The sequence below is a fragment of the Ixodes scapularis genome, unplaced genomic scaffold (assembly GCF_016920785.2).
Source record: "Ixodes scapularis isolate PalLabHiFi unplaced genomic scaffold, ASM1692078v2 PGA_scaffold6__148_contigs__length_123643588, whole genome shotgun sequence".
NCBI lineage: Eukaryota > Metazoa > Arthropoda > Arachnida > Ixodida > Ixodidae > Ixodes > Ixodes scapularis.
Window position 1 is genome coordinate 31,570,824 of NW_024609881.1, and position 18,449 is coordinate 31,589,272.

The window sequence follows — 18,449 nt, forward strand, 5'->3', positions numbered from 1 at the left end:
GGTAATTTGTTTTGTAAATGTTTTTCAATTGTTCATTATGACATTACTGTTACACATGTATTTTGTACACACAGTAGCACTCACCTTGGGTGTTGGCATTATTAGAGAAAAGCAAAGACACAGGCTAGCTCATGAAATACAGCAACCACTTAAACCCAAGAGCAAGGCTAAAAAAGGGGGCGAACCACAACTTTCTGGTGGTGCTGTTTGTACCTTTCTGTCTACAACTATGAAATTTCACATTGAGGTGTTACAGAAGTTTGATAGTATGAATGGTAGCACCAACATTAACACATTGTTTAATACCACTGCATTGTGCTGCCGAGGTGTGCTGCTACTGAAACACATTTTTCTTGTTCAAGGCCGCACAAAAGCTGTCAATCACGTTATCGTGGCTGATGCAGCCTTCCAGTTGAGTGACCGGGTGATGCGCCCCTACGGGAGGGCACAGCTGCTCAAAGATGACAAGAACAAGAAAGAGAGGAGGGTGTATAATGTGAGGTAAGTTTGCATGTAAAGATCTCATGCTAAATCATGCGAAACAAGAAAGCGTTGCGAACTATAGCAAACTGAATTCTTGGGGCCAGCAAAGAAAAAGGTTTCAAGAGCATGAATAAATGATTCTAGATGTTAGATGATTCTAAATGTTTTATATCTGCATTTCTAGGCACTGCACTGCACGTCATGTGGTCGAAAGTTTCTTTGGAATAATGGCATCGCGCTTTCGAGTGCTCCTGGCGACCATCAACACGAGCCCGACCAATGCCAGCCTCATCACTTTGGCGTGTTGCCTCCTGAGTAACTTCATAAGAGTGCGGACAGGATCTGACGGGGTTGTTGGAGCTGCAGCACAGCAACAGGCTGACGCACCAGACAGCCTTGACAGGCTTCGACGCACAGGCACCAAGGCATCAGGGACTTCCTCCAGCCAACGGGACGAATTTAAGGGGTATTTCTCCAATGAGGGCAGGGTTGTGTGGCAGTACCAATGCCTCGACAAGCACTAGGTGTCGAGGCTGCTAAAGTCAGTGACAGGTGAAGAGTTCAGAAAAAGCTCAACACACCTCTTTCCACGTTAGCGGAGCGAACGCTGGAAAGGGGGTTGCCTCCTTTCCAGCGATCACTCTGCTAAAGTGGAAAGAGGTAGGAGCTTCCGCTTAACTCTCAACTTGCCGCCGACTACAGTGGTGACTGCCTCACATTATGAGGGCCCTACCGAGTCACAGTAATGTTCTTTTTCCCTGGAACTAGTGAAGAGTGGAGTCGGCTGCCTAGTAAAGATGTACTCATGACAGACTTTTAAACTAGATTTTTAAATAGTTGTGTTGGATGGATGGTGCTTTTATTTTCCACTCGTTTTTGACAGTGAGCTTTATATCCAGGTTCTTTGACACCTAGACCTTTTTTTTATACTTGTGTTGATGGATATTTTTTTCTATGTATTTCAGTACTGTTATGTGAATGCATCATTATATACTTTTTTCATATTAGTTGTGTTTAATATAGTTGTCCTTTATGAATGCCTTTGTAAAACTCATTCCTACTAGAATGCTTTACGGAAATGCAGTTTCTTTTTGTAAAATCAATAAAACAGGGCTATGCAAACATTGGTGCCACAAGTACAAACTCTGTCAGGTGTTATGCATGCACTTAACAAAATAAACGTGAAACTCGGTGAACAGGTTTCACCTCATATAAGAAGACTTTATTGGCTCATGATAATTGCCTACATGAAAAAACAAAAGATCAATGTGACAGGTACCACTCTTTCAACTATATTTGGCATTACTGGAGTACAAAAATACAAACGAAAGTACAGTAACATTCGAAATGAACAGGGGACATTAATAGTGCGAATGTAAAATATCTAATGGTGAAGCTGGCAAATCGTCAGCCTGACACAAAAACTTGTTCTCTTAAAGATGCCTCGTGTTAATAATTGCATAAGGACACCAACATTTTTACTGATTTTTGAGAACAATCTTTTCAAACCTCTTTTCCTATGGCACAAGTTCCATCACATCAGCAACTGAAGTGTGCATTACTACATTATGTTTTGCCTGTAGGACCATTTGCATAAGCTGTATCTTAAGGAAATCCCTGTCGAGGGTCGGTAGCTGCTTCAGCTCCCGTGTGAGGGAAGCAGAGTACAGGAAGTCCTCGTCTTCAAATAAGCTATTGACGGGCTGGTTCAGCAACGACAGAGCTTTCTCGAGGACAGCTTCCTGGGTGCTTGTCCCTTGCCTCTTTTGCTTCTTTCCTCTCTTCAGCTGTGGCACTGGGGGATCAGGTTCCGTAAGAATGACATCTTCCTCAGACTCGTCGGAGGCGTTGTCTGCGGACACAGGGCCAGGCATATTCCCCTGTAGGTGGTGACTGGCGCCCGAGGTACTTGGCCGATCTAAAGTAGAGAAACCTCTCCTGGGGGTGTGGGAACCTTGAAGGAACGGCATGTCCTCAAAGAATTCCCACCTTGACTTGTATAGGTCACCTGTGCCCTTTCCAGATGCTCTGGAGTTTTCAATTTTGCTCATTTCTTTAAAAAAATATGTCCTCAGGTTCCTGAATTTGGTGTGTGCTTCTGATGCTGGTAAATAGAGTGTATCATACATTTAGACAGGTTATTGGTTCCCCAAAGGAAGGTTGAACAAAATAGCTCACTAAAACAAATATTTTTCTTGGTAAGAGGTGTTTACAAAGCTGGTTTTATTTAGAAGGACTGATGTAAAACAATTCAAAACTTGAACCAAAAGAACTTGAGCTTGTTCCCTCAGAAAATTATAAACTGCAGCAGATAGCTCTATGTGTTTGGATGGGTCATAATGCTACCTAATGTTATCTATTTTTAAAACAATCACTTGGCTCATATAAATCAGATGTGAAAACAAACCACAGCACTTGTTAGAAATATAAAAAACAAGTGCTTTGCAATATGGAGCAGAGAAGTTAAGTTCAGAACTTGTCTTGGGCAACCATTTTATAAGGGCACTGGTTACAAGTTTTTTTATATATCATGTATCATAACTTGTTCTTGACCTGCTCCGGGAGTTGACCTGCTACTCCGAAAAGTACCGCAGGCCTTTCTATCGACATAAAAGACCTATACTACGAACTGCCCCAGGACGGTCTTTTGCGATGTGTAGAAGAGAGTATTGATTCTTTTGGTGGCATAGCGTTCCAAAATTCTGCGGGTATTTCCGAAGACAATTTTCTACATCTACTCTCGGTTTATCTACACTCGACCTTTATTACCTGGAAAGAAAAAACGTATCTACAGAAGAAAGGTGTTTGCATTGGGTCATGCATTGCCCCAGTGCTAAGTGATCTATATCTCGCCCACCAAGACAGACTCTTGAACAATTGGCTTGACTCCACCAGAGTTGCTAGAGTATTTCGGTACGTCAATGATTATTTGATCATTCTTGACGCCGAAAACAGTATTGTTCCAACCACTATTGCCGGTGTTCTATCTCTACTTTTAAAAACTGCCTAAAACCACTGGAAATTACTTATGAGCTTCCGGAAGAAAGATCAATCCGATTCCTCGATCTCAGGCTCAATTTACAACACACTCGTATATGCTGGAAATATGAGGCAAGGAGTAAAAAAAACAATTCTTCCGTACAATTCGGCACATTCTAAGCTAGTAAAAAGAGGAATCGTCAAATTATGTCTAAGTAACTCTCTTCAAAAATCTTGCGAGCATTCTATTTCAATAAGCTTCGATGCCCAAATTTCCAGATTAACATCCGCCGGACATCCCACGTCATTATTAACATTGATTGCTGAAAGCATCTTGAAAACAAAAAATACGAGATCATATATCACACCAAGAGCCAGAGAAAGATCTACGAGACCTGTCGTGCTTCCATACTTCCACAGGTTCTCCCATGGCATCAAGAAAATCGCCAACAAGTTCAACATCAATGTCGTCTTTACTGCTCCCAATAAGCTTGGCAACTTGTGTAAACAAATCAACTCACCTGATTTCCACCGAACAGTATGCTGCACCAAAAACCATCAAAACCGGTTCGTTGAGTGTGCCGATGAAGTGGTGTACTCATTTCCCCTTTCGTGCGGGAAAGTGTACATTGGTCAGACCGGACGATGCCTTAATGATAGGCTCCGGGAACACAACAACAACAGCTCCAGAGCCAACTCAGGGCATCTAGGCATACACTGCCGGGATTGTGGGTGCGACGTTCACTTGCCATCCTGTACAATTTTAGGTAGGAACAGAAACCAATTAACTCGAGAAATTATCGAAGCGGAACATATCGCCAGGAACTATAACAACTGTATAGGTACACCATCTTTACACCTGACAGAAAAAGAGAAAACATTTTTAGGCATCTAGGAGATCGGTGCGCGTGATTTGGGAAATTCGGTGGTGCTAGAGGTTGAAGACAAAGTTATATAAAAAGATATGTAGTCAATTAAAACTTGTTGTTGGCCTAGTTGGTTCATGATGCGCTTGTCCGTGTCTACTCGCTTGTACTTGTCCCCTGTGTCGCGCAAAAAAACCTCCTTACTGCACATAAAAAGAGTTGTCAGTCAGCGCGGTTTGTTTGAATTTCGCTTTATTTTTCGTGTGTAAGGTGTGAGTGTTGTTTGCTATAGTGGGCTGTGGTGTGTGTAATCAGCGAAATAATGATGTCGAAGCGCCGGCGGATGTCAATTACGGGAGTTTGAGTACCTAAAGTACAAGCGATGGAAGCGCAGGCAGAGCAGACCAAACCCGAACTGCCCGAAACCAAATTCCCGCCTCTTCTAGTTATCATTATCATCATGAGGGTTACATAACATTATTTTGTAATGTCATTTCATTTTTTTAAATAAAGGCTTACACATAAATTCTGCCCTGTGTATCTTTATGAAGCATTTCGAATACTATATATTAAAGTCAAATCCAGTTTTTAGTTATCATTATCATCACCACCACGGGAGGGGTCACGTGAAACTTTTGTGCCCCTGATTGGCTGTTGGCGTTTCCAACGTCTCCGAATTGCTCCGAGTTGCTCGCTTGTTTCAAGCCGGACCCGATCTCAGCAATTCATGTCGATCTAGGGAAAGCTAGAGAACAACCCGCCAGCAACCCCGAAATTGCTGGAAAAGTTGCTCTGTCTGAAGCGGGCCTTAACAGCAAATAAGGTGGCACTTAAGACTCTACCTTGGGGGACACCATTTTTTTGTAAGAAGACACTGGATAAAGTTGAGCCTAATCGAACTTGAAATGTATGTCCACTTAAAAAGTTGTGTAAGCAACAGAGCATGCGGCCACGCACTCCACAGTTGTACAGATCTCGAGATATACTATACTTCCATGTAGTGTCATATGCCTTCTCTAAATCAAACAACACAGACACACAATGCTGCCGGTGAACAAAGGCCTCACGTATGACGGTCTTGTGTTTCACGGTGAAGCTAGTCCATGTGCCTGGAAAACGCTTGACATTTGCTGACACACTGTCTTGTGCACCTAATCCAGCACATACCATCAAGACAGTATACGAGGAACATGGTGTCCTGGTCTGCACATTGGTTCAAGCATCCACAGCAAAGCTGGCTGAAATCCAAGCTAGCATGGCAGCAGATGAGGTCTTGAAGCGTGTAACGACCTAAATCGAACACGGTTGGCTAAACAAAATCTCAAAGGTCCACCCGTCAGTCAGACCCTTCTACTCAAGTGAGCTCTACATAACTGATGACTTCGTTTGCTATGGCGGACTAGTAGTGCCAGAAGCATGCAAGAAGGTTGTGCTCTCAAGACTTCACATGACCCACCACGACACTGTTGCATGCAAGAACCTGGCTTCCCAAAGAGTCTTCTGGCCTACGATAAACCAGGACATCGAGGAGCTGATCAGCAGCTGTGAAGTTTGTCAACACCACCAAAGAGCAAATCAAAGAGAACGACTTGTTGACCGAGACTTGCCAATGTGTCCATGGGAGAAAGTAGCCATGGATTTCTTCCACCATGGTGGTACCACTTATTTGCTTGAGGTAGATTATTACTCAAAATTTGTGGAAGTCAAGAAAATGTTGACTACAACGGCATCTGCTCTTTTAGCAGTGCTCAAGGAGCTATATGCGTGCCACGGCATACCAAGTGAAGTTGTCAGTGACCAAGGCCCTCCATTTGATTCTGTGGAGTACAGAAGCTTCAACAAAGAGTGGGATATTGTCCACAATCCATCGTCACCACTCTTTTTGAGGTCCAATGGACAAGCAGAAAGGACAATACAAACCATCAAGGCCACAATGACTAAGGCTCTTTACGGAGGAAAGGACTTGGCACTAGTGTTGATGACCCACAGAGCAACGCCAAGTAACGGCCTTCCATCTCCAGCAGAAATGTTGATGGGAAGGATAAAGACTAATACCAGCCTGTCCAAGTAGCTTGCTGCCACACTATCCACACAAGTCATTCTTCAAGCAGCTTCAAGCAAGGCAGCGTGCAGAGCATAAACACAGGGATCAACATGCGCTAGAGCTGCCTCCTTTTCAGAAGAACCAGCCAGTTTGGTTTTGGCATGGGAAAAGTTAGAGAAAAGCAGTTGTGATACAGGAGGGTCCAGCTTCACGGAGATACCAGGTGAAATCGGCAGATGGCCAGAACTACGCACGTAACCGCCATCATATCCGTATAAGAATCGACTCCAGAGAGTCCAAGGCCAAGCTCAACCAGAAAGACGACCCGAGGAACCCTGACTGACAGCTGAGGACTACTATCCTCTAGACTTTTCGCCCACTGCCAGCGACTCCCTTCGTCAGCCAAATGCAAGGGACTCGCCCCCACAAGCTCAACCCTGCCAGACTCGCTCGGGAAGACCTGTGAAGATTCCGTCAAGGTTCTCGTACTAAACCCTGTTGAACATCTTATTTTTGTGCATTTATTACATATGTGGCCGCATGTTATAAATCAATATGTTTAGTAGCACCCTTTCGGTGGCGGTTTGCCCTCTTCAATAAAAGTCGGGCCCAGCCGTGAGGTTGACACATGATGGCGGCCCGTCTGAATGAACACGTGTCCGATTCAATCCATAACAATCAAGACGTAGCACAGAGCATATAGAAGAATTTGTTGACATGGGACAGTTCACCCCCACAAGTGAAAAGCATCAGGTGGCAAATTATGGCATGGTTATTATGGACACAGCTACTTTGTTTTTTCGCTATGCATAGAAACATGAAATGAGATCGCCTGGCCAAAGTGATGATAGAAACAGTCATCTTGGCAGAAAATGCTGGCCTCTTTGTGGTTTTCATTACATGTGACGGGGCTACATAGAACAGAAAAATTTGGTAAGTGATGGACATTGATGCAACTGCATCAAGAATGAAGTGTAAAGTGTCGCATCCTGTCGGCAGCAAGCGATCACTTCATTTCATCTCAGACTTCCCTCATCTTGTGAAATGCACCAAAAATGGCCTCCTGCAATCAGGCTTCAATATGCTAGCTGGACACATGAGTGCGCAAACTTTCAAAGGTGCATATACTGTGCTGTCTACAAACATTAATATGATGTATCTAACACAATGTATTTTACCACTGCAGGTGTCCATTCATCAATTTGTGTGGGAGGCTTTAAAAGTTGAAGGCTCGAACGTGACTCTTCAGGCCATCCCCGGCATCACCACATGCTATGTGCAAGCCAACAACTTTGAAAAGATGAGTCATGTTCGCTTCTCAGCTTTTTGGTGACGCCGTTCTCACCGGCCTTCACGTCTACCAAAGCGAGATTGAAGCCTGCTGTGGAAGCATCCAGTCCGTCCCAATTTTCTTTGGGTAAGGCAGAAAGTTTGATGATCGTTTGCTTGATTGACGTATGCGCGAACATGCGACTCGGAAGTCGTGACACATTGGCAGCGCTGCGGATGTCACAATGCATGCTTAGAAGTTTCGCCTGCTGCAAAGCTAGCTTCTGTACAGATACAATGCCCAAAACTTGTGTAGGCATTTTGTTTGTAAACAAGTGGTTGGTGTATATGAATAAGTACATTAGAAAAACATTAAAGTTGTAATTTCAAGAATAAAAGCAGACTATTTCTTTCAGTCTCCTTCAAAAAAACTTGATAACATGTCATGGGGACCACGATTCTGAAGTACCCTCAAAGTGTACCTCGTCATGGCAATTGGAGACACATCATGGATTGGGCACGAGCACTGCTCGAGCACTTGACTTAAGCTCGTGATAATGAATGCCTCGGCGAACACTCGGGCAGTGACTCGTGTTCAATCCAGGAAATGACAAAAACATTCAAACTTTAACAATATCTGGAACTGAGCACGTGCCCATGTGCTCTGCGAGTCTGTGGCTATGATGAGCATTGGTGGCATTTAATCTGCGCCGGGTCACGTGGCCACTTGTTCTGACTGTGAGTTGAGGAGGTGAAGGCTGCTCTCTTTTCTTAATTTTTTTCCAAGACTGCCATGTGCACAGAAAGACACCGATTCTCGTTTCACATATTGTGAACACAAAGATTAATTCTGAGGAACGTCGAAGATTAAGTCTGAGTAAGCAAAAGTAAGAACATTGTAGCACGGCCCTATTAAACAGCTTTCAGTGTGCTTAGTTAGTACAGCGCTCCGCTTGCAATGGAGAGCTCCTGGGATTGAGCCCTGGACAAGGCAGATTTTTTCAGCTGCACACCAATTGCTTTGAAGGTGCAAGTTGCACTACATTTAGGTGGAAGTTTATAATTCATCAATAGATTGTAACATGCTCGAATTACATGTTTATCTTTTTTATTTCAGCTTGGAGTGGATTTTTATGGCACAAGGGCTGCTGAGGCCAAAAAAGGCAACTATTACATTGCGGGTAAGCAAGAAGAAAGGACTCATGTGGTCAAGGTTAAAAATAAAGAAATGAGACATAATCCGGATAATGTCACAACCAATAATGGGCATGAGTGAAAAGCTTTGCAGTTCACAGGTGATGTAGAAGACCAATAGCATCTAAATACTTAAAAACCTGCTTGTAAGTCACAAATGGTTCATCACCCAATAACAACAATGGGTGTAAGGAAATGTGCTTTCTGTATAACTGTGCGAAGAGAAATTGGCGTTTTTGTTCATAGAAAGGGCACTCAATTAGAAAATGGAGAACACTTAGAGCTTTATTGCATTGTTCACACAAAGGGGCATACTCCCCATGGAGCAAGTAGCCATGAGCGCAGTGTGGCACAGATGCCTCTAAAACTGTGCTTCTTACCCTCTTCACTTCATCAAGCACCTACCAGCTGGGAACAGAGATCCTAGGTGCTACCAAAACGTTGCTTCTTCAGGTATTGTTCCACTTGCTTCACATTTGCATGTTAAATTTAGCCTCCCGTTATACATTATCTTGTCATTGTATATGTAGAACTTGGTTTTAGCCCCAGAAGAGGCACGCCAACTTGAAAAGGACAGCTGCCAGCAAGCGAAAAGCACAACATGGAAGGCTGCCTGAACCAACAGGCTTATGCCATCTTCATTTGGGACCGTCGTAACCCGAAAATCGTGGACAAATGTGGGGCTACACAACCTCACCAAAGAGCAAGATCTTTCTCGAGTCTGAGCCATCAAGTGAGTACTTAGGCCCGCTTCAGACGGAGCAATTTCGCCCAGCAACTTGACGTCGCAAAACCAGCAACACGGGCCGCCCGCGTTCACACGCAACAACCGAATTGCTCCGACTTGCCATCATTATTAAATTTGATTTTTCTTTCACTATTTAGACACGCCAAGCTACGCGCTAAAAACGCGTTCTTATATCTTTGAACGGCGTTGAGAATACTAATTCATTTTTCTGAAACTTTTTATTTCCAAAAATGGTCCATTTCAAACTAGAACTAAGTTTTCAGCTGTCATCATCACCACCACAGGGGTGTCAAGTGAAAATATTGCGTCTCTGATTGGCTGCGGCCGTTTCAACCGCCTTCGAATTGCTCCGAGTTGCTCGCTTGTTCGAGCCCTTCGAGCCGGACCCGATCTCAGCAATTCACGTCGATCTAGGGAAAGCTAGGGAACAACCTGCCAGCAACCTTAATATTGCTGGAAAAGTTGCCCCGTCTGAAGCGGGCCTTACACACCATTTCTGGGCAAGATAGTTTTTCCCTTTTGAGGATGTACGCTCTCCAACTACTCCTCTTTTTGATAGAAAGATGCATGCACAAGAATACTTGCAGTACAACATAAGACGGCCTGTGTGAATCCACAGTAGAGCATGGCAGTGTCGGCAGACCGCGTCACCTCTTGCATCTTCATCGGCAGCGGTCAACTTGCTCATAGCTTGCATTCTTTGAAGGGGCGCTCTTCGTGGAGGTTTCTTGGCGGCGTTAAATACAAACGTGCTTGGTACAATTCCTTTGTTCAAGCAATGGATACCTGAGGTGACATTGAAGAGATAATCCTCCTCTTGAAAATTTTAGGAAAACGCACCTTTGTGTATTTGTGATAGTGAATAGTTTGTCTTTGTCTGGTTTAATGGCAATTACCCATTTGTTGTGCAAGTCAGTTCTTTCAGGAAAGCAAAAAATTATATCTGGAAGGAAAAATAGAATAGGGTTCGCCGAATCTAATCACGTCACAATCATAAACACGGTTAAAGCCAACGCGCGATCACGCAATTTTGAACGGGTCTGTCACACCACCCGTAGACATGCTAGACTCTTGAAAATTCATGTTCTTTTAAGAATAAAGTTCTAGGCACGACGTGGAACGATCATGCCATTTGGGTTACCCTTTTCGGACGGTGCGTTCATCACTGGAGAGCGTGTCAACATATCGCCCCGCCTGCGTTCACACCGCTTTGTCGTGAGAGTCTGCGACTGTTCATTACAAAACTATTAACCCCACTAGGCCCCCTCCCTCATTATAAAACTACACGCCGCTTCGCAGCGTCCAGCAGCCATGCGTATAGCCATTTCTGGTCAAGGTGCGTATAGAATTGTTCTTCTTAAGCTCTCGGGAAGCGTGAGAAAAACAGCTATGGATTGTGAAGTGTAAGCTTGCAGGCCACTGCTCAAAAATTTTTATTGTTCCAGTGTGGTGCACTTTGTACTTCCATGCACAAGCGCTGTTAGCCCATGCTTTCTCTTTCAACCCTTTTCCTGAAGTCACAACCTCGTGCTCTAAAGACTAAAGACCGAACCGCATGTAAGCGATTTAGCGAGCAACTGAGCGACAATGACAGTGACGAGAGTCAGCGACGAGCAACGGAGATATTACTATGTAGCACGTGGCGTCGCACGGTTTTTGATTTGTAGAAAATGTCGCTATACTCGCTCCTGTCACTTTCATGCGGTTTGCCTCGTCGCGCGACTCACCGAATGACAGCGAAGCCTGTCGCCGTCGCTTATCTCGTCGCTCGCCAAATCGCTTGCATGCGGTTTATACTTGACAGCAAAACAAGAAGTCTCACCTTGCTTCTGTTATTATCTTTCACGCCTCTCTGCTTGAAGAGAGGCACGCAGCAATGGAAAGGCATCTTCCGAGACCCCGAGTAGCAAAACAGCAGTGGCAGTCAGTCAGAGTTTTGCAAAAGCGAAAACAAAGGAAGTGACGGTCAGACCATACCTATGCCAGTGCCTGATACGCCGTCGCCATACCAATGGTGGGCGACGGTGGCCGACAGTGCTTGAGCATAGTTTTGAAACGTCGCCGCCAGGTGGTGAAAAATTGCAGAAGGGGTCTATTTGGGGTGGACTATCTTTCAGGATATCACGGTGCTATATTATAACCATAAAAAAGTTCTCGTACTTTGGTCTTCAATAAAATTTTATATCAATATTGCCCGATCTTCTAGTTTACAATATTATTTATGTTGTAGAAAAGCAAACATGGTATAGTGCATAAAAGTGTGTTTCAGGATGTTCTTTGCAGATCATGTATGCATCATCTCCCGATGAACTGAATGCTGCGACAGAGGAACTTCGACAGAGGTCCCACCAAGGATATGTCGCACGAGTGGAGGCTTTTCTGAAGAGGAAGGAGGAATAGGTGCTCCTTTTTCGATCCAGCACCACAACAAGGGGCCACAACACAAATAACTTTGCAGAAGCGTCAATTCATATTTCAAAAGATGTCCTCTGCCATCGCAAAGTGACCATGTGGTTGCCCTCGTAGATCTCGTGGCAACTGTGTGGGAGGGTTTACTTCCAGAGGAGGCTGCTCTGGCATGCATTCAACCGCATGTCTGCCCACCACATCCTCTACGATAAGCTCCTCCAGAGGATGCCCGCAAGTGCTGCCCAAGCTGGCCGACGCCTAGGCAGCCATGTGTATGTACCAGGTAACCAGTGAACAAGACAATGACAAAGTGTATGATGACACTGGAACATGCAGCTGTCAAGCAGGCCAAGAGGGAGCATTCTAAAAACATCAGGCATTCATCTAGAGCCTTTATGAAGGAGAATTCCCCAGTGCACCTGTACTGACCGCTCAGGATCGGTGCCAACAGGGGTTGCTTGCTCTGGGGGACGAATGCCAGGATACAAGCTTCTTCAGGGAGTTTCGCGAGGCACCAGCCAAACAACCTTCAACCAGCACCGCACGGGAGCAAGACAGTGCAGCTGTAGTGGAGCCTCTGCCGTAATCCACCTCTTTCCACAGAAGTGGCACTACCTGTTGGGAGACGTCCGAATTAGCGAAAACTGGGTTCAAGAAGTTCTTCGTATGAAAGCACGCCCGCCATTAGGGTCGATTTGTACACGTTGCGAGGTCCATCGTTCTTGCACGCTGCTTTTCCGCCTAGTTTTCGAAGCTCCGCTGTCTTTCGGCTACTGTTGAGGAAGGCCATGGACGGCAGCATCTCGTTCCCGTTCCCATCCAACGGCTGGATTCGGAACGCTCCGCCGTTCGCCAACCTGTCGCAAGACGAAGTGTGGCAGTATCTTCAGCGCAAGACGGAGTCGCTCCGACAAGCTTACCGGGGATGGGCCTTCAAAGGAGGGTACGTCCAGAACGTCCGATGGAACACATCAAACAATTCTTGGATCTGTCTCGTCCGGGGCATTTACCTGCCGTCAATGAAGAAGGTGCCGTAAACAGTCTCGGCGTGGTTCGCCAGAGGCACCGTGAGCGTCATCGGCGGCACGTGCAGCTGTGTTGCTGGGTGAGCGATATTTTGCTTATACATGCATTAAAAGTCATGCGCAAATCTATTATAAGCAAGGCTAATCGCGTTGCACTCACGCTATCCCCAACGCGTAAGCAGCGAGATCGGACACTCTTTGAAACCTAGGAGCAATACCCGTTTCATTTGATAGAATACACGCGAGTTACATTGGCCAAGACAATGCCCATTGTGCTATACTCCGTTTCACCTTATGTTGTACCGCAGCGAAGGCTAGAAGCACGAGCTCATAGCGTTGGCAGCTGCCCTTGGTGCACGAGAGCTTGTGCCGCCGAGATGTGCCATAGAGCAAGGAGCTCATGCGTACAGCCTTTCCTACGGTACAACACAAGGTGAAACAGAGTATAGTAGCAACCTCACGTGGCTTATGTCTCATGCTCGCAGTGCTTGCTTTCTGGCTTAGATAGTGTAAAGAATGCGTGTCTCCGTCATGCACCAACAGCCTGTGTACAACGAAGGCAATCAAGAGCTGTTTTTACACTTGCAGTTATAATCCCGCTAATTTGGTCTTTGTTGACTGCCTCGATTTTCCAGGAAAGCCAGTCCTGCCAAGATATTGCAGCACTGCTGCTCTATGCTAAAGAGAGCTGCAACGCGTGCTCAACGAGCTGCACCATCATACCCTGCACCTGGATTGTGCCTGCCGAAGGTGTGTACACTACAGCTCTTGAAGAGGCTCCTATAGAAATCTTTTGCTTAGAAATATGTTATTACTTCGTACCTAATATATTGAAGAAAAAATTACCAACGTTCAAGCTGTCTTAAATTATTTAGCCAAGCTCACCTCCATTGCTAGGTAAATGTAAAACCAAACAGCCAATGCTCTTTGTGTTTGTTTTCACGAGTTCTTGAAACTCTGCACTTTCTACATAAAGCAGCTTGGATGATAAGCTATTAACATGATTACAAGATGGAAAACCTAGATGTGGCTAATTTTAGAACTGAACTAACGAAATTTCTCTTTGCAGCCAAGAAGCCTCCTCCCTCGGTGCCACTTGCCGACATCACATTTCACAAGTACCTCGTCAACAGGCCAGTCAAGCAGAAGAATCGACGCTCCTTTGACCCCTGTCAGAATGTTGGTGTTGCTTCGGCTGAGGAGATTAAGCAACTTCGAGATGTCCTCAGTGTCGCTACACAAAGTCTCCAGTGGCTCCTGTACAGTGGTGTGCAGCAACTCGGACCAGCGGCACCAGTGCTCCCCATCCAAGATGATGATTTGTGGAGTAAGAATGCCCGGGACGTTGTTAAAAAACAATTGGAGTCCCTTCCGACATTGACGGACGAAGAGAGGGAAGAAGTGACCCGGTCCACCGTCGGTAAAGCCAACAATGCAAGGTGGCACGAAGAGCGGCAGGGCAGCATTACAGCGTCGGTCTGCTCTGCTGTTATCAAGTGTGTCAAGCCCGAGTACCTGGTGAAGGGTATTTTGTACCCGAGCCCAGATGCCTCAAGTGAGGCCATGCGCTATGGGAGGACACGCGAGGGTACCGCCGTTGCTGCCTATGCATCACTCATGGCAGCATTCGACACTCCCGTCGAGATCCGCGAGACTGGGCTGCACATTCACCCAGAGTGCAGCTTCATTGCAGCATCGCCCGACCGCATCGTGATGAAGGACAACGAAGAGGGCCTTTTGGAGGTGAAGTGTCCGTCGTCGAAGATTGGGCTAACACCAATGGAGGCATGCAAGGACAAGAAGTTCTGCTGCGAGGTCATGGATGGCTTGGTTCTGCTGCGAGGTCATGGATAGCTTGGTACGACTTAAGAAGACTCACGCCTACCAGGTGCAAGGGCAGATGGCAGTGACCAAACACCAGTGGTGTGATTTTGTTTTTTGGACGAACAACAAGACTGTTGCCAACTCAACACACATCGAGACCATCACCTTCAACAAGAAGTTTGTTGATGGAGTACTGCTGCCAGGGCTTATCTACTTCGCCAAGCACGCCCTCTTCCCGGAAGTGGTAACAGGCCGTGTGAGGCGTCGAAGAGCCCTCATAGCTCGCGGCAAGTATGTCTCCTTTAAGAAGTTCTGCAAAGGGTTTTATGTGGTGGAGGACGGTCCCGGACTGTAGTAAAGCAACGCCTGCATGAAGCTTGAAGCTTCTCCAAGTCAAAACGGCTCTTTTCAGAGCCAAATAAATACGCTTGTCAGGGGCAATGTTTTTGTAGCCACTCCCGTGTCTATGAAAATGGTGTTTACTGCAGAAAAACAGGACAGTTTGGTGTTTTACATTTGTACAGTTTATTACGATAAATAAAAAGCCATTTGCCTATGAACATAAACAAGCAGAGCTAATTCCTTCTTAAACTGTTCAGAGTAAAAAAAAAAAAAATTACAAATGGATTTTCTAGTTCCAACTTGTATTAACAATGTATGACACATGAGATTTGTTGAGGTAGGCTGTCAAAGTCGTTAACATTACAATCGACTTTGCCACCTTGAGGGAAAAAGACCCGGGGTAGCCATAACTTTGTTGGTTTAGTCAAACTTTAATCTCGCTATTGATGTACAACAGAGAATTCACACTAGCTACTGATGTACTTCCCAAGTAATATATTCAAACACTAAAGATTGATGCATGAGAGTTTTTCAAATAAGGAAACTACTGACATAACCCAGCTCAACATAAAAACTGAGGCAGTAATCGCCCAAACTGAACAGTAAATGAAAGCCAAAGAGCAAGTTCTAGATAACGCTGTACAAAGATGCTGGAATCATAAATGTGAACAGTAATGCACAGCAGATAATTCACATGAGCTATTCATGTACTTCCCACATAGCAGATTTAAATAAAAATTAATGCACGATATGACCCAACTCGACACACTAACAATGAGGCAGCAATAGCCCAAACTGCATAAGATAGTGAATTTTAGATTGACACTGTAAAAGCAGCTATCGTCATAATTGTTGCACCCCTAAAACAGCGGCAAGATGCATAATCATACGAAAAATGCACAGCCCATTAGACATCGAGACCAAAAACCACACACATGAAATAATGAAACGAGGATATCAAATACCTTGATATATCTAATCTAAACTCATATGCCAATTGTGGATCACAGCCAAATGTGATTAAGGACAATCATGGCAGGCACTAGGGGGGAACGGTGACCAAGTGTGCTACACTCCGTTTCATAGTAACTTGGCTAACTGTGGAGCTTACAGTCCCCGCGACCCAATAAGAGCGCCAGAGCGAGGCACGTGACACCACATAGCGGGAGCGTGTGTGTCACTGCACCAAGGAACCAGCTGTTGTCTGCAGGCCAAGAGTTGTGCCACTAAAGCGGTACCAGTAATTTATTTTGGTTTCGCTTTCGACCATAGCTGCCATGTAAGCGGTTGATTACATGGCTGCGATCAACAATGGCCACGGCGCTACAAAAAAAATATTGAACTGAATACGAATGTTGCGCTACTTTTTTGGTTTAAATATCATTAAAATTTGTCAATATTTATTCATTAATTTTTTTTATATATATTCTCAATAAAGATGGAATCACTCAAGTTCAGTTAGCACAAAAAGAAAGAAATGAAACATTAAACTACTCTTTTTGGCGACACCTCGAAGTCGCCAAAAACGACGCCTCGGTGGCCTCAACCATGGAGTGTTATCATGTGACTTGCTTCGACGCTCTTATTGGCTGCTCTTCGATTTGGATCAAATTTCTCTGAAGGAAAGCGAAAGAAGCTCTTCCCCTCCCCCTTCCGATGCCAGTTCCGACACCCAAACGCGACATAGTGCGTTGGCATCGTATCGAACGACATCGGGACGGCGCAGGGAGCCTCAGACTAGCGCTAACATAGAGCAAGATGGAGGCCTTGTTTTCCTATGCCACTAACCCGGCCTGGCAACATATGCCTCGGGATACCCTCGAACCGGAAACTCGGAAAGTGGTGGATCGGAGCTGGTAATAGACACCAAGCTGCAGCTCGACACAGAACGTTCAACTTCTAACGACCAGCATCAACGGCATCAGGTATGGAGCACATAAATTAGAGTTTTAGTACATTTTTCCAAAAACTTCAAATCAATGCCCGATACTTCGCCACCATCTTTGAGCATGCATCGTTTCGTTTCAGGTATCATTTTCGGGGATACCTAAGTTATCAAAATAATCTTGTAAAACTCTATATTTAAAGGGGCCGGACACACTTTTTGAACCTTGTAAAGTGCTCATTTCGAGTCACCAGGTCTTACATTGTGCATCTGGAACCTTTATACTCCTTCGAAGCAGTTATCCAGTGAAAAAAGAGAAATATGTGACTATACCATCAACTCGCCGAATTCTTCAGCATAGGCAACCAACAGGAAGGAGCCTTTAAGGTTTAGCGTGCTGTCATCAAACCTGCCAACTCTTCCGAATTTTTCGAAAAATGTATGAATTGGGACTAATTTTACAATTTTACAAATCTTGCTTCAAATTTTACAAAAAAAAAAATTTATATAAAATATTTTTTTTTACATCTTTTTGTAAAACCGTTGCTGGCGGTATCTTGCACCGCCACAAGAGGGCGATAGGTACCGTCCACGCAGCGTGGTGGTTTTTACTATCCGTCTATCAGGAGGCCACAGATCCACAACCAATCCAAAGCCCAAAGCCTTTGTTTGTGTGTTCGGCGGCGCACGTTGGTTCGGCATGTTCAGACGTGTTTGGGCCTCTCAGTTTCGGCTAGTTTCAAGGCGAGCAACGCGGCGTTTGTGTCTGTTGCACGTATAATCATAGCATTCCCCTGGTCGCGGTGGCTTCGCAGTGCAATGGCGAACTCCAAAGCTCAAAATAGGTACTTTCAGGTGTTCCTTAAAGGGACTATGAAGGCAGTTTCGAAGTTTTATTCGACAATTGAAATGTATGTCAGGCACGTCTCAGATACTGTTAACCAAATTCTAGCCCGAACAGAAGTTTGGGTGCCGCACGAATCGAGCAAACAGGCGCAGTAATAATAGCGCCGGGAACGATGCCCGAGACCCCACCGAGGCGGCGGCAGAAAGGTGAACTAAAGTGCGCCGAAGCGTGACGACAACGGGCTCCTCATCTGGCGATTGGTTCAAACGATAGACGCGCTCTTGGTTTCGATTTCGGTAGTGAGATGTGATGAAAAAAGTTTATTTGATTGTTGGATAATCTTTTGAAGTTGTTGTTGGGAATTATTAGGTTTCGTACCGTGTATAAAAGCATAATCTAAAGCGATCCCTCCGTTTGTCACTGGTTGAACGCATCCCGCACTGCTACCTCGGGCGCGTAACAAGCATCGAGCAACCTAGGACAAAAAAAAGAAAAAGAGGTACGAGCGCCGGGGGCGGCGGACTTTTAGCTTTG

At 45.1% G+C, this 18,449-nt stretch overlaps 2 protein-coding genes across 2 annotated transcripts; one reads left to right on the plus strand and one right to left on the minus strand.

Annotated features, from left to right (window-relative positions):
* Positions 1–1,717: 1,717 nt before the first annotated feature.
* On the minus strand, positions 1,718–2,867 carry LOC115330374. Its single transcript, XM_040215102.3, has one exon. It carries the CDS (start codon positions 2,610–2,612, stop codon positions 2,001–2,003), a length of 612 nt encoding a protein of 203 aa, XP_040071036.1. The 5' UTR covers positions 2,613–2,867; the 3' UTR covers positions 1,718–2,000.
* A 2,908-nt stretch (positions 2,868–5,775) lies between these two features.
* LOC121838456 (uncharacterized protein K02A2.6-like) lies at positions 5,776–6,399 on the plus strand. The gene has a single exon (XM_042294730.1). It carries the CDS (start codon positions 5,776–5,778, stop codon positions 6,397–6,399), a length of 624 nt encoding a protein of 207 aa, XP_042150664.1.
* The last annotated feature ends 12,050 nt before the right edge of the window (positions 6,400–18,449 follow it).